Source organism: Mytilus galloprovincialis, chromosome 2 (genome assembly GCF_965363235.1).
Source record: "Mytilus galloprovincialis chromosome 2, xbMytGall1.hap1.1, whole genome shotgun sequence".
NCBI classification, from domain to species: Eukaryota; Metazoa; Mollusca; class Bivalvia; order Mytilida; family Mytilidae; genus Mytilus; species Mytilus galloprovincialis.
Window position 1 is genome coordinate 29,791,331 of NC_134839.1, and position 22,436 is coordinate 29,813,766.

Consider the following 22,436-nt stretch of genomic DNA (forward strand, 5'->3'; position numbering starts at 1 on the left):
CATAGCATAGCACTGACGTATACAGTTTGTTTACTGCATGCTTTGGGAACAACCTACCTAGCTTATAAATTTATCAGTAGCCAAGCGAACTGGATTTACTTTTATGTACTGGCAATTGGCCTTGGACACGACGCAGGGCTAATAACAAGTCTGTAGTTTTTCTAGGTCACGTATGGGTTAAATATGTGGATCGAATTGTGCCTCTTCAGTTTATAAAACTGTTACTTTCATTCAAAATGATAATTGTTTTTATTGAAAATGACACTAGGTCAGGGTCACCTTGTGAAAAGTCCATTTGACCAGGATAATCGTTTTTTTTTTATAATTATTTACAGATAGAATGGAACGTTAAATGAACAATAAAATGTACTTCTTGCCAATTTTGTGTACTATAATTTGCCTAGGGCGCTTGATATTAACTGTTATAACACTGGACAAGATTTATAACCTCCACCCATTAACAGCGCAATTGAATACATCTATCGCTTAGTTGGTAGAGCGGTGACTACTTTTAATTATTAGAATCCCAGGTGCGAACCACTGCTGACCCAGTGGTCATTTTTGGAAGGATATTCATTTACATAAATGTGACAACAAATATACGCATTTTTAGCTCACCTTTCCAAAAGGAAATGTGAGCTTTTGCCATCACTTGGCGTCCGTCGTCGTCCGTCCGTCGTCGTCGTCGTCGTAAACTATTTCAAAGATCTTCTCCTCTGAAACTACTGAACCAATTCAAACCAAACTTCATCTGATTGATTCCTAGGGTATCTAGAATGAAGTTTGTGTTTTAATTCCCATTTCATCAAAAACATGGCCGCCATGGCTAAAAATAGAACATAGGGGTAAAATACAGTTTTTAGCTTATAACTCAAAAACCAAAGCATTTAGAGCAAATCTGACGGAGTAAAATTGTTTATCAGGTCAAGATCTATCTGCCCTGAAATTTTCAGATGAATCGGACAACCCGTTGTTAGGTTGCCGCCCCTGAATTGGTAATTTTAAGGAAATTTTGCTGTTTTTGGTTATTATCATGACTATTATTATAGATAGAGATAAACTGTAAACAGCAAAAATGTTCAGCAAAGTAAGATTTACAAATAAGTCAGCATGACCGAAATGGTCAGTTGACCCCTTTAGGAGTTATGGCCCTTTATAGTCAATTTTTTACCATTTTCCGTAAATCTTAGTTATCTTTTACAAAAATCTTCTCCTCTGAAACTACTGGGCCAAATTGAACCAAACTTGGCAACAATCATCATTGGGGTATCTAATTTAAAAATTGTGTCCGGTGACCTGGCCAACCAACCAAGATGGCCACCATGGCTAAAACAGAACATAGGGGTAAAATCAGTTTTTGGCTTATAACTAAAAAACCAACGCATTTAGAGCAACTCTAACGAGGTTAAATGGTTTATGAGGTCAAGATCTATCTGCCCTGAAATTTTCAGATGAATCAGACAACCGATTGTTAGGTTGCTGCCTCTGAATTGGTTATTTTAAGGAAATTTTGCTGTTTTTGGTTATTAACATGAATTTTATTATAGATAGAGATAAACTGTAAACAGCAAAAATGTTCAGCAAAGTAAGATTTACAAGTAAGTCAACATGACGGAAATGGTCAGTTGACCCCTTTAGGAGTTACGGCCCTTTATAGTCAATTTTTAACCATTTTCCGTAAATCTTAGTTATCTTTTACAAAAATCTTCTCCTCTAAAACTACTGGGCCAAATTTAACCAAACATGGCCAAAATCATTATTAGGGTATCTAGTTTTAAAATTGTGTCCGGTGACCCGGCTAACCAACCAAGATGGCCGCCATGGCTAAAAATAGAACATAGGGGTAAAATGCAGTTTTTAGCTTATAACTCAAAAGCCAAAGCATTTAGAGCAAATCTGACAGGAGTAAAATTGTTTATCAGGTCAAGATCTATCTGCCCTGAAATTTTCAGATGAATCGGACAACCCGTTGTTGGGTTGCCGCCCCTGAATTGGTAATTTTAAGGAAATTTTGCTGTTTTTGGTTATTATCTTGAATATTATTATAGATGTAGATAAACTGTAAACAGCAATAATGTAATGCTTGGGGTATACAATGTTTTTTTTATACTTTCATCATAAATTATATTATGAACACGAGACAAACGAGACATTTCAGTGTGTCCACTCTTGTTTTTGCTTTTGAAGAAGATATGACAGAATCGAAGAACCATTTATATAAATTGAAAACCCAAAATAATCATTGATGGAAGATTTAAGCAAAAAAATCAAGGTGAGCGATTCAGGCTCTTGAGAGCCTCTTGTTCAATATATTGAAAATATTCAAGTACATGCCACTATTTGGAGATCTTCAAAAAGCGCCGTTTCGTTCGGCGCTGAAACGGGCCAGCATGTACAGTGTTAATTTGGAAAGGTGATCACCTGTCTTAAGTAAAAACTATTTTGATACCATCAAAAAGAAAATATTTACCTGCTTGTTTTCTTGAATAAGTAAACAAATATATTTTAAATTGAGAAAGGGCAATTGAACTTAATTAGAATGGTATTTTACCTTGTTTACATTGGTTACCAGACTGGACTTAAATTATTGTTTATTCAGGACACTAGACTTGTGAATTACCAGTATTGAATAACACTTATTTATTTTTCACGTGAAGTTTGTCCACGTCGACATAATGATTCTGTCTTTGAACAAATAACATCAAAAACTGTGAAGACACTGAATATCCCTCGTAGTGGGTTATTGAAAAGTGTACACAACATTTTTGAGGTTACTTCGAATATACAGAAAAATCTGTTAGTCATTCCTTATAATTAAAGTTTTACTTCCCTTATTTAGGAGTAAGTCATGAAAAAATGTCGATCACGTCATGGCCATATGACAAAATTATGTATATGAGCTAATAGATAAAAAAAACTTAGAGTCAATCAGAAGACTCTTCACATCCAAAATTGAATTCGAGGAAATTGGCTCTTCCTCTCAAGTAGGGGCGTCCGAAATGCTCTCCAGTACTTATCTTTCTCAGAAACGCTCAAACTATCGGTATAGTTGTTCAGTCTTTAGTTTTGTGTTTGTGTACTGTTGTTTGTCTTTATATGTTTTAGCCAAATCATTGTCAAATCATTTTCGACTGATGAGTACCAATGTCTTTTAGGTATCTTTCGTCTCTTCTTTACAGCAGACAGAGCATATCTGATCTGAAAGGTACCTCAGCTACTTGCCACTATACAGAATGTACTGTGTTACAACCCTAGATAAAATCCGACTAGGAATTTAAAGAAAATTCTCAACTGATGAAAGTTTCATTTTATGGTATAGTTAGATAACGGGTTAAGACGCTGGACATATGCAGTGTTGGCATGATGTAGAAACAAAGCAGGGGTTCGAATCCTGCTAAGGGGGGAACCATATTCGGTAATGGTAATGCAAATTTGAGGATCTATTAACACTGTTGGAATATATAAATATATATAGTTAATTTGATAATTCTTAGAAGTGCAGTACATATTTTTATATTTCATTTAAACATCGTGCATGCACTTATGTATACACTGTACATAAAATAACAATTCATTTTCCGACTGTTATGTCGTTTAGGAATCACGCCTACACTTTCCACAACTATATGTACTTTGGCCCAGTATGGATCCATATAGGGGTTTAACGTCCTACTCAGCAACACAAGTAATGCTCTATAAGTCGGACTGACCCATACGAATTCAATGTCAATATAGAAGTACAAGTATTGAGTAATACAGTTTTAAGTATGTTTTTGTTACTACAAATAGATTGTTGTGATTGAATTGTGAAAGACCTGTTAATAGTCCCGGATTAATAAGATACAAATATTGAATTGTGTAATAATCTTGGTACGTTTACACAAAATAAAGAAATTATTACACAAATATTATTTTATTTAAGTATTAAGTGATAGACAAGCCAAGCATTGCTAATCAACAAAAACCTCAAAAGGGTATAGTGGTATCTTACCAGAAAACAAAGTTAAATACGAATTTTGTTTTCTTCAATTTTTCAAAAAACAAAACTTAAAAATTAATTCCTCCCATACTTTGATTCGTTCGGTTGCTCCTTTACACTGTTGTTTCCAGGCGCGTAGCTCCCTATACCCCAACACGCAGTTGCGTGCACATCAATTCGGCATGCAAAAAAAAAAAATTGCAAAATAAAAATTTAAAGGATACACATACGAGTATTCAAATGATGTAATGTCATTAAATAGCGGCATTTGGTTTCAAAATTAAAGTTTTATTGTAGATGGCAAAAACGGACAGTAACTTGAATATATTACAAGAGATATAATTTGTTATAGTCTTGTGGTTCCGGAGAACATTTTACAGAGTACGGTCACAAGTTATCTATTTGGAATGCAATGTACCAATCGGCCATTAGATTTATCAGAACCCTTCGATATCGTTAAATTTGCTGATGCGATGTGACTACCAAAGCAAATCACCCAGCAAACACGCAAAAATAGTCTTGGAAAGTCTCATTATATTTTGCGTCCATAGACCACATGATAATTTACGAGTAATATCTTTAATTAATATTCTTTAATATTGTTAAAAGTAGTATAACACTATAAAAGTAGCATAACACCATGAAAAGTCTTTTTCTCGGGATATATCAGTTTATTTTGGGGATATCATTTTTTCTTATATTTCTCGGGAAATCGTGGTACCGGAAAACGGTTTGTTTTTCAGGTTTTGACCATAGGACGGTTAATTGAGAAGCTACATGTACATAGGTACATGAAGATTTATGGTACTGGAGTCGCGTCTGATATCAGTCAGAAAAATCACTGCTTTGCGCATATCTGCTTCCTCGTGTTGTAGGAAATACAACAAACGAACAAATCGCAGCATTGTTTGAGACATACGAAACTGACTTGTCATGTAATTTTGACAAATTCAATCGGGAGGTCGCTCGATGACGAACACGCTGGATTACATCTCGCGGGTGCTACCGCAGAGAGATCGTTTGAGTGTACTACGTCTGTTGAAAACATATGCACGATTAACAACGAACAACGACGGTTTAGAATCGCTAGCATTGCTGCATATTCATCGGGATTTTTGTGTGAATATTGACAAAGTAATAAAGAAGTTCGTATCTGCTAAGACCCGAAGGGCAGATTTTTGACAATTTTTTAGTAAATTCTATAACACAAAAATGTGTTGTTTATGTATTCAATTAACCATGCTTTATTCTGTTTAGATGTTCTATCAGTCAGAAGATTTTTGTATAGTTTTGCATTCATGAATTATGTAAAAGTCCCATGTACATGTAGCTTCTCAATTAACCGTCCTATGGCCAAAACCCGAAAAACAAACCATTTTCTGCATAAAAGGGTCCCAAAATTTTTATTCATATATATATGCTTGCACATCGTTTAATTCTGGCTACGCCCCTGGTTTCTGACATTTGTTTGTAATCTGCTCTAAAACTTTTACTCTATATGAATTTCCAAACAACTTCGAATATCCAACAAATTCTTGGGAAGACTATTATAGTGTAATTTCTTTAAATATTTTTTTTTTTTGGAAAAATGGATACTTTTTGTTTTTTGCCCCGATTAAATGGGGGATACACCCTCTATACTCTCAAGAATCCACCACTGATTAAAAATTAAGCAATATAACGATAAATGTGACGAGACGCGAATCTCCAAAATGATTCTGTACATTCAGTCTGGTGACTAGTGCCGTCTTTGATTTCCTCAGCATAATTGAAATAGTTACAGTCTTAATATAGACACCCTCTTTAAATTTGTTTTTGCAATAATTCATAAAAATCTATATTTTTCGTTAAAATCTTTAAAAGTTTTGTCATAAATATTTGAAGATTGTATCATGATATACTCGTATGTACCCTACGGCAGTTTGTATTCATCAGCTTCACGGAAGTTTTTCATCCAATAAGAATATTTTTTTTTAATAGTTATACAATGGTATCTAAATACACTTTTTTTTATATATTATTGCTGACGGTAGACTAAAGGCATTAGTAGTAACACAAAATTTTATTATATAATATTAAAAAATGTTATTATATTTAAATCGATTTTAATTTTTATCACGTTATTTTACTGTTGATTTTTATTTGTATATAATCAATTTGCTTTAGTCGAGAATTTTAGTATATTGAAGGACTTTTTGTCTTATTTTAAAAATATGCTTTAAATTGTAAAAATATTCGAATTAGCTCTCGCCGCGATATAGCCTTTTTGTGCTAATGCGGCGTAAAGCAACCAACAATCAATCAATCAATCAATCAAAATCAAAGACCAGTGTGAAAAATATCCCATGGACCAAGGATTTGTATAATACTATAAAATATAATACTATTGTATGGACCAAGCCACATCTCCAGTCGACGTAGTTATAATACTAATACAATCAAGAGACATATATATGTACTCGAGCCATGCAGTTACAGAGTCCGACTCGTAATTGGGATTATGAGGGAAAAGCAAGCACATTCTTTTAACAATGCTCTTTTTAAGGATCTTGCACTTTTTTTATGTTCACACATTGTTGTCAATATAATTAAATTTTATGCGACCGTCATACAAGTAAGAGGTTTAGCTAGCTATAAAAGCAGGTTCAATTCGCTATTTTCTACATACGAAAATGCGTGTACCAAGTTAGGAATATGAAGGTTGTTATCCATTCGTTTGATGTGTTTGAGCTTTAGATTTTGCCATTTGATAACGGTTTACATTTTCTTCGGAGTTTGGCATTTTTGTTATTTTTACTTTTTTTCGTAAGATGTGACCTCTTTTAGTCCCTTTTCTTTCAATGATGTTTCATGATTTTTAAATATTTTCCTAACCTACCTATCTTCTCTTGTTTATTGAGAAGATTTGTCAATTTGGACCTTTGTGGATCATATGTGGCACAACGTTTGTTTGAGGGAACGAGGTCGCTGAATAATGATTTTTTTTTTCTTTATTGTGACCCGAGATGAAATGGTGATAGACTCGGATAACCGTTCAACACCCGGAACTTGAAACCATAAATAGAAACTGAGCGAAATAAAGAACGGTTAACTCGATACGTGTGTACTACGTAGAGAACAAATCTACATATTACATATCTTGAGCCTCATATCTTCCCAGATAATTAGACTTGAGTAGGCGGCGTTATATCTATTTAATCTAATAATTAAAAAACCGTCTTTCAAAAGAATGCATATTTTGTATTAGATAAACTACTAAGTCTATAGTATCTAAATCGAACTATGTGAACTGGGACATTCTGTTGTGTATTTTACCACCTTGACAAATCTATTACTGTAGGCGATTTTTTATCCTTTGTAAGTCCTTGTTCGGATTTTGTTATTTTCATTCCAAAATATTTAACTATTAGATAGATCTTTAAGATTTTAAAGGCAATTGTACTGAATGAATAGAATTCTTCCTCTGACAAATTTAAACAACTTAATATTTGTGGCAATCAATTTTTTGTGTGTGAACGTTCCTGGTGAAGGTCAATTTAGAAAAGCACTTGAAACGAACCACAATTATAAAGAGCTTATTTACATTACATAATAACAATCCTTATTAAATTATTAAATTACCACATCGTCGAATAAAAGATAATTCCTTTCTGAATGAATGAAACCCAAAAAAACAAAAAGAAAGAGCAAAGTTATTGCACTAAATTTTTTCATGACATATAAGAATTTTATATAATATATTCGGATAAGCATTTATCACGTATTAAGCTTGCCCTTCTGGTATTGATAATTGAAGTGTTTATTTTTATGCTTATCAATCGTGTTGTTAAAAAATCGAGTAACTAGATATAGGAAGATGTGGTATGAGTGCCAATGATACAACTCTCAATCCATGTCTAAATTTGTAAAAAGTAAACCACGAAGCCTTAGCTCACACCGAACAACAAGCTATAACAGCTATAAAATAATATAACTACATGTATATAGAAGCTAATTCACCACCAAGTGTCTCTTGAGTAGCTTAAGACGTACATAAGGTCAGCCCTTCATGACATATTTGTAAACTGTTTTTCGAAAACACGACACAAAAAAAGAGAGTTATAACTAATCAAAATCATCGTTTATGTGATATGGTTTGACAAACATCGAGACAAACCACCAAAGACCGTCACATGACGTGGATGTAAGCAACTTTAGGTGGCCGATGATTTATCAATTGGCACTTGAATTAGTATAGAGAGTCGATTACAGTGGTTATAGAAACACCAAGATTTAAAAATATGCAATTCCCTGAATATCTTTGCCATGTCGATAAAAAAAAAGAATATTTCTCACTTTTTTATTCACACAAAAAATGTTTATGTTGTACTGTTATGCCACTGTCCCATGTTTTATTCACACAAACAAATGTTTATGTTGTACTGTTAGTGTTACGCCACTGTCACGTGTTAGGGAAACTGGGTTGGTGCCTTCAAACTAGTTTAACCCCACTACGCTATGTATGCGGCTGTTCCAAGTCAGAAGCCTGTAATTCAGTGGTTATCGTTTGTTGTAATGTTACATATTTGTTTTTCGTAATATCGTATATAAATTCTCGTTTGAATTGTTTTACATTTGACATTTGACATTTCGGGGCCTATTATAGCTGACCATGCGGTATCGGCTTTGCTCATTGTTAATGATAGATGATAGGCCGTGATGATGATGTATGGGTGTTTAGAGTCCGACTATCCTGTCTGAATATCGCGGACTGTAGCAACCTATTTTATAGACTGGAGTCTGTCGGTCTTATTGCCTTCATTTTACTCCGACTGCGTTGGTCTTGCTGGTACGGAGTATCAGGACGTGCTGCTTGTATGGCTGATTGTATTGCCTTTTTGGATTGTTCATTGAAGACGGGCGATGTGTGCGGTGGTGTGCGCAGTAGGTCTGGGTGGTCGATATCAAACCCATCTTCATAGTCGATCCTACTGCGCTTGCCTCTGTCATTGGTGGAGGTGTAAAATACCAGGGGCCAAGTTCGGATGGAACTAGAGTTCTGACTAGAGTTCCATATGAACGGTAAATAATTTTGAAGAGTAAGGTCTCTAGATTACCGGAAGTACAAGGCCCCTACTCTGAATATGTTTACATTCAAATTTGATTGGATTGACGTCATCACATCCGGGATATCGAGTCGATCTCTAGGAACCCTGTCACAACCAGGGTTCCTCGAGTGTTAATGGCGGAAAAGCTTTATCCAATCATAACAGGTGTTATATATGACCATGTCAATTCAATCTACTCTAGATATCCATCCGAACTTGGCCAGGCGGTGGCAGGCCTTGTTGGGGTTGTATGGACTGGTGACAATATCCCTATTGACTACAACCCCAACTGGTTCCCCTTTGTACTTAGTTGGTGTTAGTACATGTCCAACTACGCTGTCTCTTGCCTCTGTTTGTGTGTTGGTAGTTTGTTGGACTTGCTCAGCAGGTATCACGGCTGTTTTTGTTGCCTTCCACTGGTCAAAGCGCTTTGCGTCTCTTCTCCTGGTGGAGGGTGGCTTGCTTTTCAGGGCCGGCTTGGATTTACTGGAGGATGCCTCTGGTTCCTTAGCCTTTGTCTTGATCCACGTCAGTTGTACTGACACCTGGTCAGAACTTGCGGAGAACTTCCAGGCAGGTTCTTTTCCAGTTAACTTCATGGCTGCTAGTAAGGCATTCAATTCATCTGGAATTTCCATTATAATTGTCCAAAAAGTTAGTGAGTAGTGTTCAGCTGTGGTCAGTACGAATACTTCAACGCGAATCTAATCTAATAGTAGGCCGTGCAAGGACCAATAGTTTTTATGTTTTTTCTGTGTCATTTGGTTTCTTGTGGAGAGTTGTCTCATTGGCAATCCTCCCACATCTTTGTTTTATAATTAAGGCACTCAATGCCTAGACAAATAAGAAAAACAAGCACACACACCCTCTAAAAATAATAGTAATCAAACAGGTGATATCATTTGATATTTAAGATTAATAATAAAAGTGAATAGATCGTTTACACAGCCTTCAAACATTTTGTACCTCAATTGGCCTCGTATTCAGACAGATTTTTTTTATATGATTAAGAAACGAATGTTCGATGAATTTCCTACTTTACCCCTAGTCATACAAATAATATTGTCCCTTTAAATCGAGCAATTAACATGACCTGCTTTTCACAAAAAAAAAAATCTTTTAAAACTGATCGTAGGTATACTGAATTGTTCATGACTTACAACCAATCTAGGTTATAAGATATTTTGTGAATAGTTGACCTGGTAATTATACTGGTATTACTGTGTCAAGGCAGAAACATGAATTATCAACAATTTTCTCATTAAGGCAAAACAAAAAAATATATAGGTTTATGGTTTCCTTTCTTTTGAAACATGTAGTAGGTACTATAGCTTTAGTTTGGGGATTTATTTTTTCTTTTTTGCTCAGTTGTTTTTCGACGAACCAATTGGAAACAAGCTAAACCTTTGAAACGATAGGCTATCGAAGTGACAATAACAGTTTAAGAGCAAAATAATTTTGGGGCATAATAAAACAAGGATTTTGTGGAAACCCTAAACACATATATTTTTTCATTTTTATATTGGCCTGAGCAACTTCTATTTTTTTCATTTTTATATTGACCTAAGCACATTTTTAATCTTTATATAATTGCAGTATTTTGTTGAGATTCCGATCAATCTTTTTAAAACTTTAAACAAACTTTGACATTTAAATTTTTTAAATGATTAAATACCCACGTAGTAGATTAAACATTGCTTTTTATATACATGTATGATTAATATAGAAAATTAAGGTGTGACCCTTGAACATACCACTTGGTGGTTTTTGTGTTTTGTGTAAATGGTTTTGAAAGAAATATGTATTTGATAGGAAGATTTGTGTCTTTCAGTCGATTTAATACTTATTAAATGAGCCATAACATTCACGTTATGATTCATGCATCAGATATAATATTATATAAACTTGTAACAAACGAGCATGTAACGAGGCATGGATCCTAATTTTGAACAGATTCTGTATTAAATAAACTATAACAGCCTGAAACTTTTACCTCAATCTTAATATGTCTTTTACTTTTCGATATTGTTCCCTGATGGGTTTTTTTTATCATAGCTTTGCTGCGTAAAAAGAACCAAAGTAGTCTGTGAAAACAATTTTCAAAACCATTTGACAATGATTAAAAAAGATTAAAAAGTCCGTCCCTTTGTACGCTCATTATACCCTAGAAATATCCATATAAGTATAAGATGTTGTATGATTGCCGATGAGACAATTCACCATCAGAGAGAGACCAATGATGTATACTAAGTAAGCATAAGGCATTGCACGCCCGGCCTACAACAATTAAAAAACCCCATGTTTTTATAGTAAGCTGTAAAAGGTAATTGTTTCTTATATTTAAGAATACAGATAGTGCATGTAACGCCCAATACTTTTATACTGACAATTTTTTTGTTCGTCCCTCAGCGGGATTCGAACTCACACCTTTGATACACTACAGCACCAATCGCTTAGCCTCATGTCCAGCGCTCTAGACCACTCGACCACATCCGCTATATAAAAATATAACTTCAATAGTCGTAGTGTTACCTTGTCACGGAAGGCTAATCTAGAAATAGACATGAGACACGTGTTTTTTAAGCGTGTGTAGATGTTGCATTATCATTTTTATACACAATAAAATTGAGAATGGAAATGGGGAATGTGTCAAAGAGACAACAACCCGACCAAATAAAAAACAACAGCAGAAGGTCACCAACAGGTCTTCAATGTAGCGAGAAATTCCCGCACCCGGAGACAATGTATTTTTAATTGTCAGTAATCTAACTCAACAATTTTTAGTTCACCTGGCCCGAAGGGCCAAGTGAGCTTTTCTCATCACTTGGCGTCCGGCGTCCGTCGTCGTCCGGCGTCGTCCGTCGTCCGTCGTCGTTAACTTTTACAAAAATCTTCTCCTCTGAAACTACTTGGCCAAATTTAACCAAACTTGGTCACAATAATCATTGGGGTATCTAGTTTAAAAAATGTGTTCGGTTACCCGGCCAACCAACCAAGATGGCCGCCATGGCTAAAAATAGAACATAGGGGTCAAGTGCAGTTTTTGGCTTATAACTCTGAAACCGAAGCATTTAGAGCAAATATGACATGGGGTTAAATTGTTTATTAAGTCAAGATCTATCTGCCCTGAAATTTTCAGACGAATCGGACAACCCGTTGTTGGGTTGCTGCCCCTGAATTGGCAATTTTAAGGAAATTTTGCCGTTATATGGTTATTATCTTGAATATTATTATAGATAGAGATAAACTGTAAACAGCAATAATGTTCAGCAATGTAAGATTTACAAATAAGTCAACATGACCGAAATGGTCAGTTGACCCATATAGGAGTTATTGCCCTTGATAGTCAATTTTTAACCATTTTTCGTAAATCTTAGTAATCTTTTACAAAAATCTTCTCCTCTGAAACTACTGGGCCAAATTTATCCAAACTTGGTCACAATTATCTTTGGGGTATCTAGTTTAAAAAATGTGTCCGGTGACCCGGCCAACCAACCAAGATGGCCGCCACGGCTAAAAATAGAACATAAGGGTAAAATGCAGTTTTTTGCTTATAACTTAAAAACCAAAGCATTTAGAGCAAATCTGACATTTGGTAAAATTGTTTATCAGGTGAAGATCTATCTACCCTGAAATTTTCAGATGAATCTGACAACCTGTTGTTGGGTTGCTGCCCCTGAATTAGTAATTTTAAGGAAATTTTGCTGTTTTTGGTTATTATCTTGTATATTATTATAGATAGAGATAAACTGTAAACAGCCATTATGTTCAGCAAAGTAAGATTTACAAATAAGTCAACATGACCGAAATGGTCAGTTGACCCCTTTAGGAGTTATTGCCCTTTATAGTCAATTTTTAACCATTTTTCGTAAATCTTAGTAATCTTTTACAAAAATCTTCTCCTCTGAAACTACTGGGCCAAATTAATCCAAACTTATCTACAATCATCTGTGGGGTATCTAGTTTAAAAAATGTGTTCGATGACCCGGCCATCCAACCAAGATGGCCGCCATGGCTAAAAATAGAACATATGGGTAAAATGCAGTTTTTGGCTTATAACTCAAAAACCAAAGCGTTTAGAGCAAATCTGACATGGTGTTAAATTGTTTATCAGGTCAAGATCTATCTGCCCGAAATTTTCAGATGAATCGGACAACCCGTTGTTGGGTTGCTGCCCCTGAATTGGTAATTTTAAGGAAATTTTGCTGTTTTTGGTTATTGTCTTGAATATTATTATAGATAGAGATAAACTGTAAACAGCAATAATGTTCAGCAAAGTAAGATTTACAAATAAGTCAACATGACCGAAATGGTCAATTGACCCCCTAAGTAGTTATTGTCCTTTATAGTCAATTTTCAACAATTTTTATAAAATTTGTAAATTTTTACTAACATTTTCCACTGAAACTACTGGGCTAAGTTCATTATAGATAGAGATAATTGTAAGCAGCAAGGATGTTCAGTAAAGTAAGATGTACAAACACACCAACATCACCAAAATACAATTTTGTCATGAATCCATCTGCTTCTTTTGTTTAATAGTCACATAGACCAAGGTGAGCGACACAGGCTCTTTAGAGCCTCTAGTTATATATCATATGGGATCATGATGCATTTCATTATACAGTCACTAGAAATAAGTATATCATACAAACAAGTCTAAACAAGTGACAAACCATACAATATATATGCTAACATGCCATAAATGATGCATTTGAAATAGAGTTTTATCAATCCATTTTTATATTTTCAGGAAGCTGGAAAGCTCTTATTGGAGTCGATGCAGTGTATGAGTTGGATTGATCCTAGATTGTCCTGGAATAGAGGTCAAAACAGAGTTAGTCTCCCATCATCAGAAATCTGGATTCCGGACATTGTATTGTTAGGACAGTAAGTACAACATATATATAATTAACCTACTCGTCGAGGTTATATAAATATAGATCACTAAAAAAATTACAACTGTAATGACAGAGTTATATATTCTGGAGGAAAATTAGTCTTGTGTTGTTCATCGTGTCCATGCAAGTTAAACTTAAGAGTAAACTATTATCTATACTTTAAATTCATGTTAATCTCAGAAAATAGCCAGATAATTACTTCGCTATTAAGGATTTATGGATTGAAATTAAAACTCGAAGTCCATAGAACATTAAACTAAACCAAAACTAGACCATGAAGCTGTGTGGTGTGAGCCATGGTTTCGTGTTGAAAGCCGTACTTTGACCTATATTTTGTTTTTACTTTTACACGATGTGACTTAGGTGGAGAGTTGTCTAATTGGCACTCATACCACATCTTCTATATATAACTCTATATCTCTTTATAAAATAACAAATAATTAAAGCGTTGTACTTTAGTAAAAAAAGAAAGGTAATTAGAACCGGAAGTAATGGTTGGAAGGATAAACGGATTAAAAATGGTTCGAAATTATCAGGTGTGCTGGAAAGGTGTATAAAATTTAGTTACGAAACGTCTCTTGCAATTTTAAAATGTAAGAAAATTGAGAAGAGATGATTCATTTAATGGAAACAATTAAAATCATGCGCAGGCCTACACATTTCAATACCTAACAGCTATTTTTTGAATTGAAAAAAAAAAACGGGATACTTAATATTGAAATTTTTCGATGCATAACATGATGTACCGTTTTCAAATGATGTAATTTTTGTTTAAAGTGCAGATAGAGGATGAGCCAACTTAATCACAGAATTTATTTAATATTAGGACCTTCTCGTGTAACAAATACATGGAAATTTAATGCGAGTGTTTTACGCTCCATTTATGGGCATTATGTTTTCTGGTCTCTGCGTCCTTCCGTGCGTGCGAGGTAGTTTTTGATGAAGTTGAAATCCAATCAACTTGAAACTTAGTACACATTTTCCCTATGATTTTTCTAATTTTAAATGCCAAATTAGAGTTTTTATACCATTTTCACGGTCCACTGAACATAGAAAATAATAGTGCAGATGGGGCATCCGTGTACTATGGACACATTCTTGTTAAGGGCATACGATACAGTTTTGAACCTGTATTTACAAGTTGCTGAAAATTTGCATATAGGCTATTTTTTACCTGATTAAATCAAATATGTAATAAAAAATATACCTTCATGTGCTACTTTTTGAGTAAAATGAGGTCGAAATTTTGTATATTTGCTCAAAATTCAGATTTGTGTCTGTATTTTCTTTTTCGAAAGAAAGACATAACTTTTTTGTTTTAAAAGATAAACACAAATTGTTTTTTGTTAAATAATCGGTAATTTCTGTATTTTATAAGTATCATTAAAAATTATGCAATTTTTATTCCGAAATAACTTTATATTTATCAAATGTTCATGAATAGAGGAAAACACGTCATTTTTTGCTGCATGTTTATCAAAATTAAAAAAATTGCGCTATTTACAGTTTAATAAAATTTGGGTCACATAATCTCCTTGCAAAATGAAACAAATTGCTGTTTTAAAAAATAGGGGTCCATGCACTCGTTTTCAAATTAAATCAGTTTGAATGATAAAAATCAGTCGAAAAATGCATCTTTTCCCGATATGTCATAGTTTGACGTCGCGAAAATTACATTTTACGTTAGCAACGTCATTACCTTCCCTGTAACTGTATCGTATGCCCTTAAGTATTTGTACCTATATTTTTCATTGCAGAAAATATGAACCTGATTTTGAGACAAAAGTTATCGTAACACAGGATGGTAACGTTGTATATTGTCCCCAGGGACAGATCACATCTACGACCTGTCAAGAAAAAGCAGAAGTTTATGAATGTGACTTCCGGTTCTTGTCGTGGTCCTACGACAAAGTGATGTTAGACATTAGGTTACCAGCGACACAATCTATTGATTCACACATTGACATGTCGGTCTTTATGCAACATGAAAAATACGAAGTTGTTAGTAGATGCGCAACAAGAGAGGAAGTGAGATATCCTTGTCGAGAAGGAACTTACCCAGAACTTAAATATAGCCTTGTGTTGAGTCGAAGAAGGACATTTTGCAGAGACTATAATCAAAGTCCTACTTGTAATTGAGACATGATCTTTAATGGAAAAACACGAAAATTAACTTAAAGTCGACACGAGCCAACGAAAAAGCGTATAGAAATATACCATCTATGTTACATGGTGCCACGTTCGAGATATTTACAACTTGGATAGCTTCAATTGGTCTTTTAGGAGCGTCCAGCATGTGAATGTACTTTTATTCATCTACAATAGATAGGGTTTTAATTCGTCATTTAAGAATAAGAAAGACTTTGTTTCATGAAATCTATTAATCCTTCATATATTTTCATATATTACTTCAATAAATGGCATAATTACAAATAAACACACATGTATTATAACATTATTATATATATATATATACATATCTTTTGCATAATTTATTTTATTATTTATTTCATATAATGTTTCATGAATTGTATACTTGTACCATGATTTTTATAAACATGCGGTTAGTTTATTTATAATGTTTTGATATGGATCATCCTTGCTATTTATTATTAAAAAAATCTAACATGTGGATATTGTGTATATTGCAAATCAATTTGCCAATCTACTAATTTGCCATTAGTCCATGTTTTCTACGTTTCGCATTTTTAATAATAGTGCCACTAAAAGATTGTTAGTATCCACATGCAGCAAAACAACCCTATGTATTTCTTCTATACATAAACAGCATGCAATAAGATAAAAATATATCTAAACTATCATTCTTTGAAAGTTTCATTTAAATTATATGAATGTTTTTCATACTAGTATGCCGCAAATAAATTAAGGATTGGAATATTTCGATGAAATTAAATTATAATGCATGTTAATAATTTACAAAGTATATTATTATCGTTTGATTTTATTTATGTTTGTTCATCAGGGATGTAGGGCCATGGTTATCAAGGAGCAAAACTATGCCCCCCCAATTTAGGAGGGATGAAAGGAAATAAATGTTTGTTTTGATTGTTTGTCACTTTCGAAAGTACTACAGGTCGCTGATAGGCCTACAATAACAAGCGAAAACCAATTCGCATAGCAAGCTATCAAAGACTGCCACCTCTATTTTTCAGTCTACTCCTATGCCACTATTCATCCCACATCTTTATAACATAGGGTTATACAGGAGATTATATTTTACCCTCCTAAAATTGTTCATACTTTTCCTCACTTTTCAGTTCTTCTTTGTTCTCAATCCTTAGAACTTCCTTTTTAGCTCACCTGGCCCGAAGGGCCAAGTGAGCTTTTCTCATCACTTGGCGTCCGGCGTCCGTCGTCGTCGTCGTCGTCGTCCGTCGTCGTCCGTCGTCGTTAACTTTTACAAAAATCTTCTTCTCTGAAACTACTGGGCCAAATTAAACCAAACTTGGCCACAATCATCATTGGGGTATCTAGTTTAAAAAATGTGTGGCGTGACCCCGCCAACCAACCAAGATGGCCGCCATGGCTAAAAATAGAACATAGGGGTAAAATGCAGTTTTTGGTTTATTACTCAAAAACCAAAGCATTTAGAGCAAATCTGACATGGGGTAAAATTGTTTATCAGGTCAAGATCTATCTGCCCTCAAATTCTCAGATGAATCTGACAACCCGTTATTGGGTTGCTGCCCCTGAACTGGTAATTTTAGGGAATTTTTGCTGTTTTTGGCTATTATCTTGAATATTATTATAGATAGAGATAAACTGTAAACAGCAATAATGTTCAGCAAAGTAAGATTTACAAATAAGTCAACATGACCAAAATGGTCAGTTGACCCCTTTAGGAGTTATTGACCTTTATAGTCAATTTTTAACCATTTTTCGTAAATCTTAGTTATCTTTTACAAAAATCTTCTCCTCTGAAACTACTGGGCCAAATTAATCCAAACTTGGCCACAATCATCTTTGGGATATCTAGTTTAAAAAATGTGTGGCGTGACCCGGCCAACCAACCAAGATGGCCGCCATGGTTAAAAATAGAACATAGGGGTAAAATGCAGTTTTTGGCTTATTACTCAAAAACCAAAGCATTTAAAGCAAATCTGACATGTAGTTAAAGTGTTTATCAGGTCAAGATCTATCTGTCCTGAAATTTTCAGATGAATCGGACAACCTGTTGTTGGGTTGCTGCCCCTGAATTGGTAATTTTAAGGAAATTTTGCTGTTTTTGGTTATTATCTTGAATATTATTATAGATAGAGATAAACTGTAAACAGCAATTATGTTCAGCAAAGTAAGATTTACAAATAAGTCAGCATGACCAAAATGGTCAGTTGACCCCTGAAGGAGTTATTGCCCTTTATAGTCAATTTTTAACCATTTTTTCGTAAATCTTAGTTATCTTTTACAAAAGTCTTCTTCTTTGAAACTACTGGGCCAAATTAAACTTAACTTGGCCACAATCATCATTGGGGTAACTTGTTTAAAAAATGTGTGGCGTGACCTGGCCAATCAACCAAAATGGCTGCCACGGCTAATAATAGAACATAGGGGTAAAATGCAGTTTTTGGCTTATAACTCAAAAACTGAAGCATTAAGAGAAAATCTGACAGGGTTTAATTGTTTATTAGGTCAAGATCTATCTGCCCTGATGTTTTCACATGGATCGGACAACCCGTTGTTAGGTTACTGTCCTGAATTGGTAATTTTAAGGAAATTTTGCCGTTTTTGTTATTATCTTGAATATTATTATAGATAGAGATAAACTGTATACAGCAATAACGTTCAGCAAAATAAGATCTACAAATAAGTTTACATGACCAAAATAGTCAATTGACCCCTTAAGGAGTTATTGCCCTTTATAGTTAATTTTTAACATTTTTCATAAATTTTTGTAAATTTTTAGAAAATATTTTCCACTGTAATTACTGGGCCAAGTTCATTATAGATGGAGATAATTGTAGCAACAAGAATGCTCAGTAAAGTAAGATCTACAAACACATCACTATCACCAAAACACAATTATGTCATGAATTTATCCGTGTCCATTGTTTAATATGCACAAGACCAAGGTGAGCGACACAGGCTCTTCAGAGCCTCTAGTTTCTAAATTTCTACTGTGTCTCCTCAGATAAAATAGCGTAAACATCGAAAGAATCTGTCAAATTTCGGGTGCTACGTCCCATGTACAAATTAATAAAGTATCCTATAACCTGATTCCATGTTGAGCATGCAGAAATATTGATATGTCTTTCTAGGTAACAGTTCATTGTGACTAGGACTACTATACTATTAAACTATATTAGTATAATAGTCCAAGATTTTGGGGTCCTCTTCGCGTTTTATTGGAAAAATCAGAGGCCATTATTTGAATTTTAACAACTAAAACTCGAGTGCCGGGTGTACGTGCTACGAAACAGGAGAAAAGATCGGCGAGTCTCTCTTTTCGTCCTGTTTCCAAAACTCGTACAAATAAATTTTTATATTTCAGACAATGTACATATATTGTATACTTATTTATCTGTGCAAAAACAAAAACCCAACAACTATGGAATGGTAGGATTGTTAGAAATTATTTAGTCTTAGAAATGTGATACAATATCGTGCAGTACATATAAAAAAAAAAAGAAGATGTGATTTTATTGCCAATGAGACAACTCTCCACAGGAGACTAAATTACATAGAAAATGCAACTATAGGTCACCGAAGAGTTGCGTGAACATTTCGCGAATTGTTCGAGTTTAATGTTTCGAGTTTGTTACATATTAAAGACAACGCCAAGTGAACGTTTTTTTTCTGATAATTTGTGTCTTCCGAAGCCTATGAATATTATATTTTTATTCATTCTCTATCATAATGTTAAAATTTAAGAAGCAATCTTTATTTTCATATATAATTTGAAATATTCACATTTCTAAGAAAATTTCACTATCAAATATTTACTTAGCGCTATTTTTCGTGGTAGTAGCAATATCTAACGTTGCGTCCTTAACAATGAACAAAGCCGATACCGCAAAGTCAGCTATAAAAGGCCCCGAAATGACAATGTAAACAAATCAAACGAGAAAAACAACTGCCTAATTTATGTACAAAAAATGAACGAAAAACAAATATATAATACACAAACAAACGACAACCACTGAATTGCAGGCTCCTGACTTGGGACAGGCACATACATAGAGACTGTGCCGAGGTAAACATGTTATTGGGATCCCAATACTCCCCCTAACCTGTAACAGTACAACATAAAAATGACCTATAAAAATCAGTTGAAAAAGGCTTAAGGGAGTTGGCTTCACAGTTTCAAAATAATTAACTTTTCAAAACACCAGCATATATTGATAGATTAATAAAGGAATCAAAAGAGCAAAAAAAATATATAGGTCACTGTGTTTGTTTTCGAGATATTAGCCATTGAAATTTTGGCGGGAAAATGTTCTCTCTTGACTTTTCATAGCTTTATCATTGACGAGTTTAAGCCCTCAAAAACTATCAAAAAATAATTAAAATTTTATAAGACTTTAACAGACAGCTTATCATTATACATGTAAAAGAATTATAAATAGAAAAATGGGGTTCACCGGGCAAAATTTGTTAAGGCATTCAAATGGATAAAACCAGAGGACTCCGAAAATCATACCAAAATTCCAAAACATGACAAGCGAGCTTCCTTAACACGTCAGATGGATTAAGATACAAATACTACAAATACATGTGTATATATTCCAAGTGATAAATGTATGATTCGAATAGTTTTATATAGAAAAATCAAAATACGTAATTTAGAAGGAACTTTACTGAGTTTGACCCAAAAATATGAGTTGTTACATTACAGAAATAAACGTCCTATAAAATGGGAGCAATTGGTACCCATAGGAAGGCTTACAACCTGTCGATTAATTTTATTGCGGAAAAGTGGAAGATGCGCAGCTTCAAACATCTAATAATGGGATAATGCGCACTGTTACCTTGTGAGATAATGTGTGAGTATCTCTTGTAGAGTGTAACGTTGTGAGTTTGCTCAGATTGTTGGTCCATAATAAAATCTCACTAATACTTCCAAGATATGCATGTTATATAAACCGTTGGACGTTTAAGCTATCAATAAATAGATATTAGGAAATTAGTTGCCAAGTCGTTCATCATAAATATACATTTCGAAACATTCACATAGACACGGGTTGTTTTACTTTAAAAATGAGGATGAATCAAAACTTGAACTATGCAGATCAAAGGAAATATCAAGATTTTCAATTACATTTTATATTTCTATATGCACAAACATTTTTAGTATTAAGTTCCTACGCGGCGTTTTTAACACCTTCGCTTGAGCTTGAAAAAAGAACAGGACATTAAAGACTTAAAGTTCTTTCCCTCTAAAACACGGACTATGTTATACTTGTTTAAAATACATAAACGAAACACGCATGTTGGGTTGTATGGATGAAAAACATTAAAATTGATCAGATATGTAATACAAATAAATTGATATCCATAAGGAGACAAGTCTATGATAATAATGAGAGCCTATACAGACACTATTTGACGAGTCATAAGACTGGGGCGTTTTTTCCAAAACAAAACTTTATTAAATATTTTTTTAAAGACAATAAAATAAAAAACGATTTTGATACGATCAAATGTTTCCTTTAGTAATAAATGTAGACACAACCGAATGACCTGGTGTTAATGTAGTTTCAGTTTCCGATGTATTATCTTTCAAACTCAAATGAGAACATACATTCATGACATCTATTTCGTGTACATAACTCGGGTGAATTGTTCCATTTTTTTTAGATTTCTGCGGGGTATTATTTTTTAAGTAAAGTGAATAGAATTAGTTACACTAACACAAAGTCGGAGGCTTTAAATGTGTTGTAAGTGCTGACGCCTCTCTAAACCTCGGACAAACATGCAATTAAAATGTAACAAACTGTAATAAAGTGTTAAGATAAACTAACTTTGACCTTTCATGCAAGAAAAAAGGGACAAACATCATATCAAAATACCACACATCACGATGAAAAGTATCCATTGGAAATTCACGCGAATTCAAGACCGAGTTGAGATTTAACTGAATACACTCAGCTTACTTAATTAACGAGTTCAGGATATGATATAGTGTAACTTAAAAATTTCATTAAGGGAATAAATACTCATGTAAAAAAAAACTGCACTGTACTTGCAACGTAGGAAACAATTAGTAGAAGATTACGTTTCAGGATTCATCCGAATGTCGTTAAACAATCAAGAATAATTTCAAACATTCCAGAACTAATACCTTATATAGTATTTACTTTTCATGTGAATCAATCCACAACTATATTTCAATATTTACTGTTCATCTGAAATAGTCCATAACCATATATATTACTCACTTTTCATGTGAAAATTGAAAAACTAATGATCAAAATCAATTATACTATTCAAGTGAAAAAAGTGACAAAATTA

The 22,436-nt window shown here is 33.9% G+C and overlaps 1 protein-coding gene across 7 annotated transcripts in view; it reads left to right on the plus strand.

Moving 5' to 3' along the window:
• LOC143063331 (uncharacterized) overlaps positions 1-16,599 on the plus strand; it is a 45,539-nt gene extending 28,940 nt beyond the window's left edge. For all 7 annotated transcript variants that reach the window (XM_076235420.1, XM_076235423.1, XM_076235421.1 and 4 more), the window contains 2 exons: positions 13,820-13,956; positions 15,725-16,599. In XM_076235420.1, the coding sequence (XP_076091535.1) occupies positions 13,820-13,956; positions 15,725-16,106 (519 nt within the window). In that variant the 3' untranslated portion in view covers positions 16,107-16,599. The remainder of the gene's footprint in view (positions 1-13,819; positions 13,957-15,724) is intronic.
• The last annotated feature ends 5,837 nt before the right edge of the window (positions 16,600-22,436 follow it).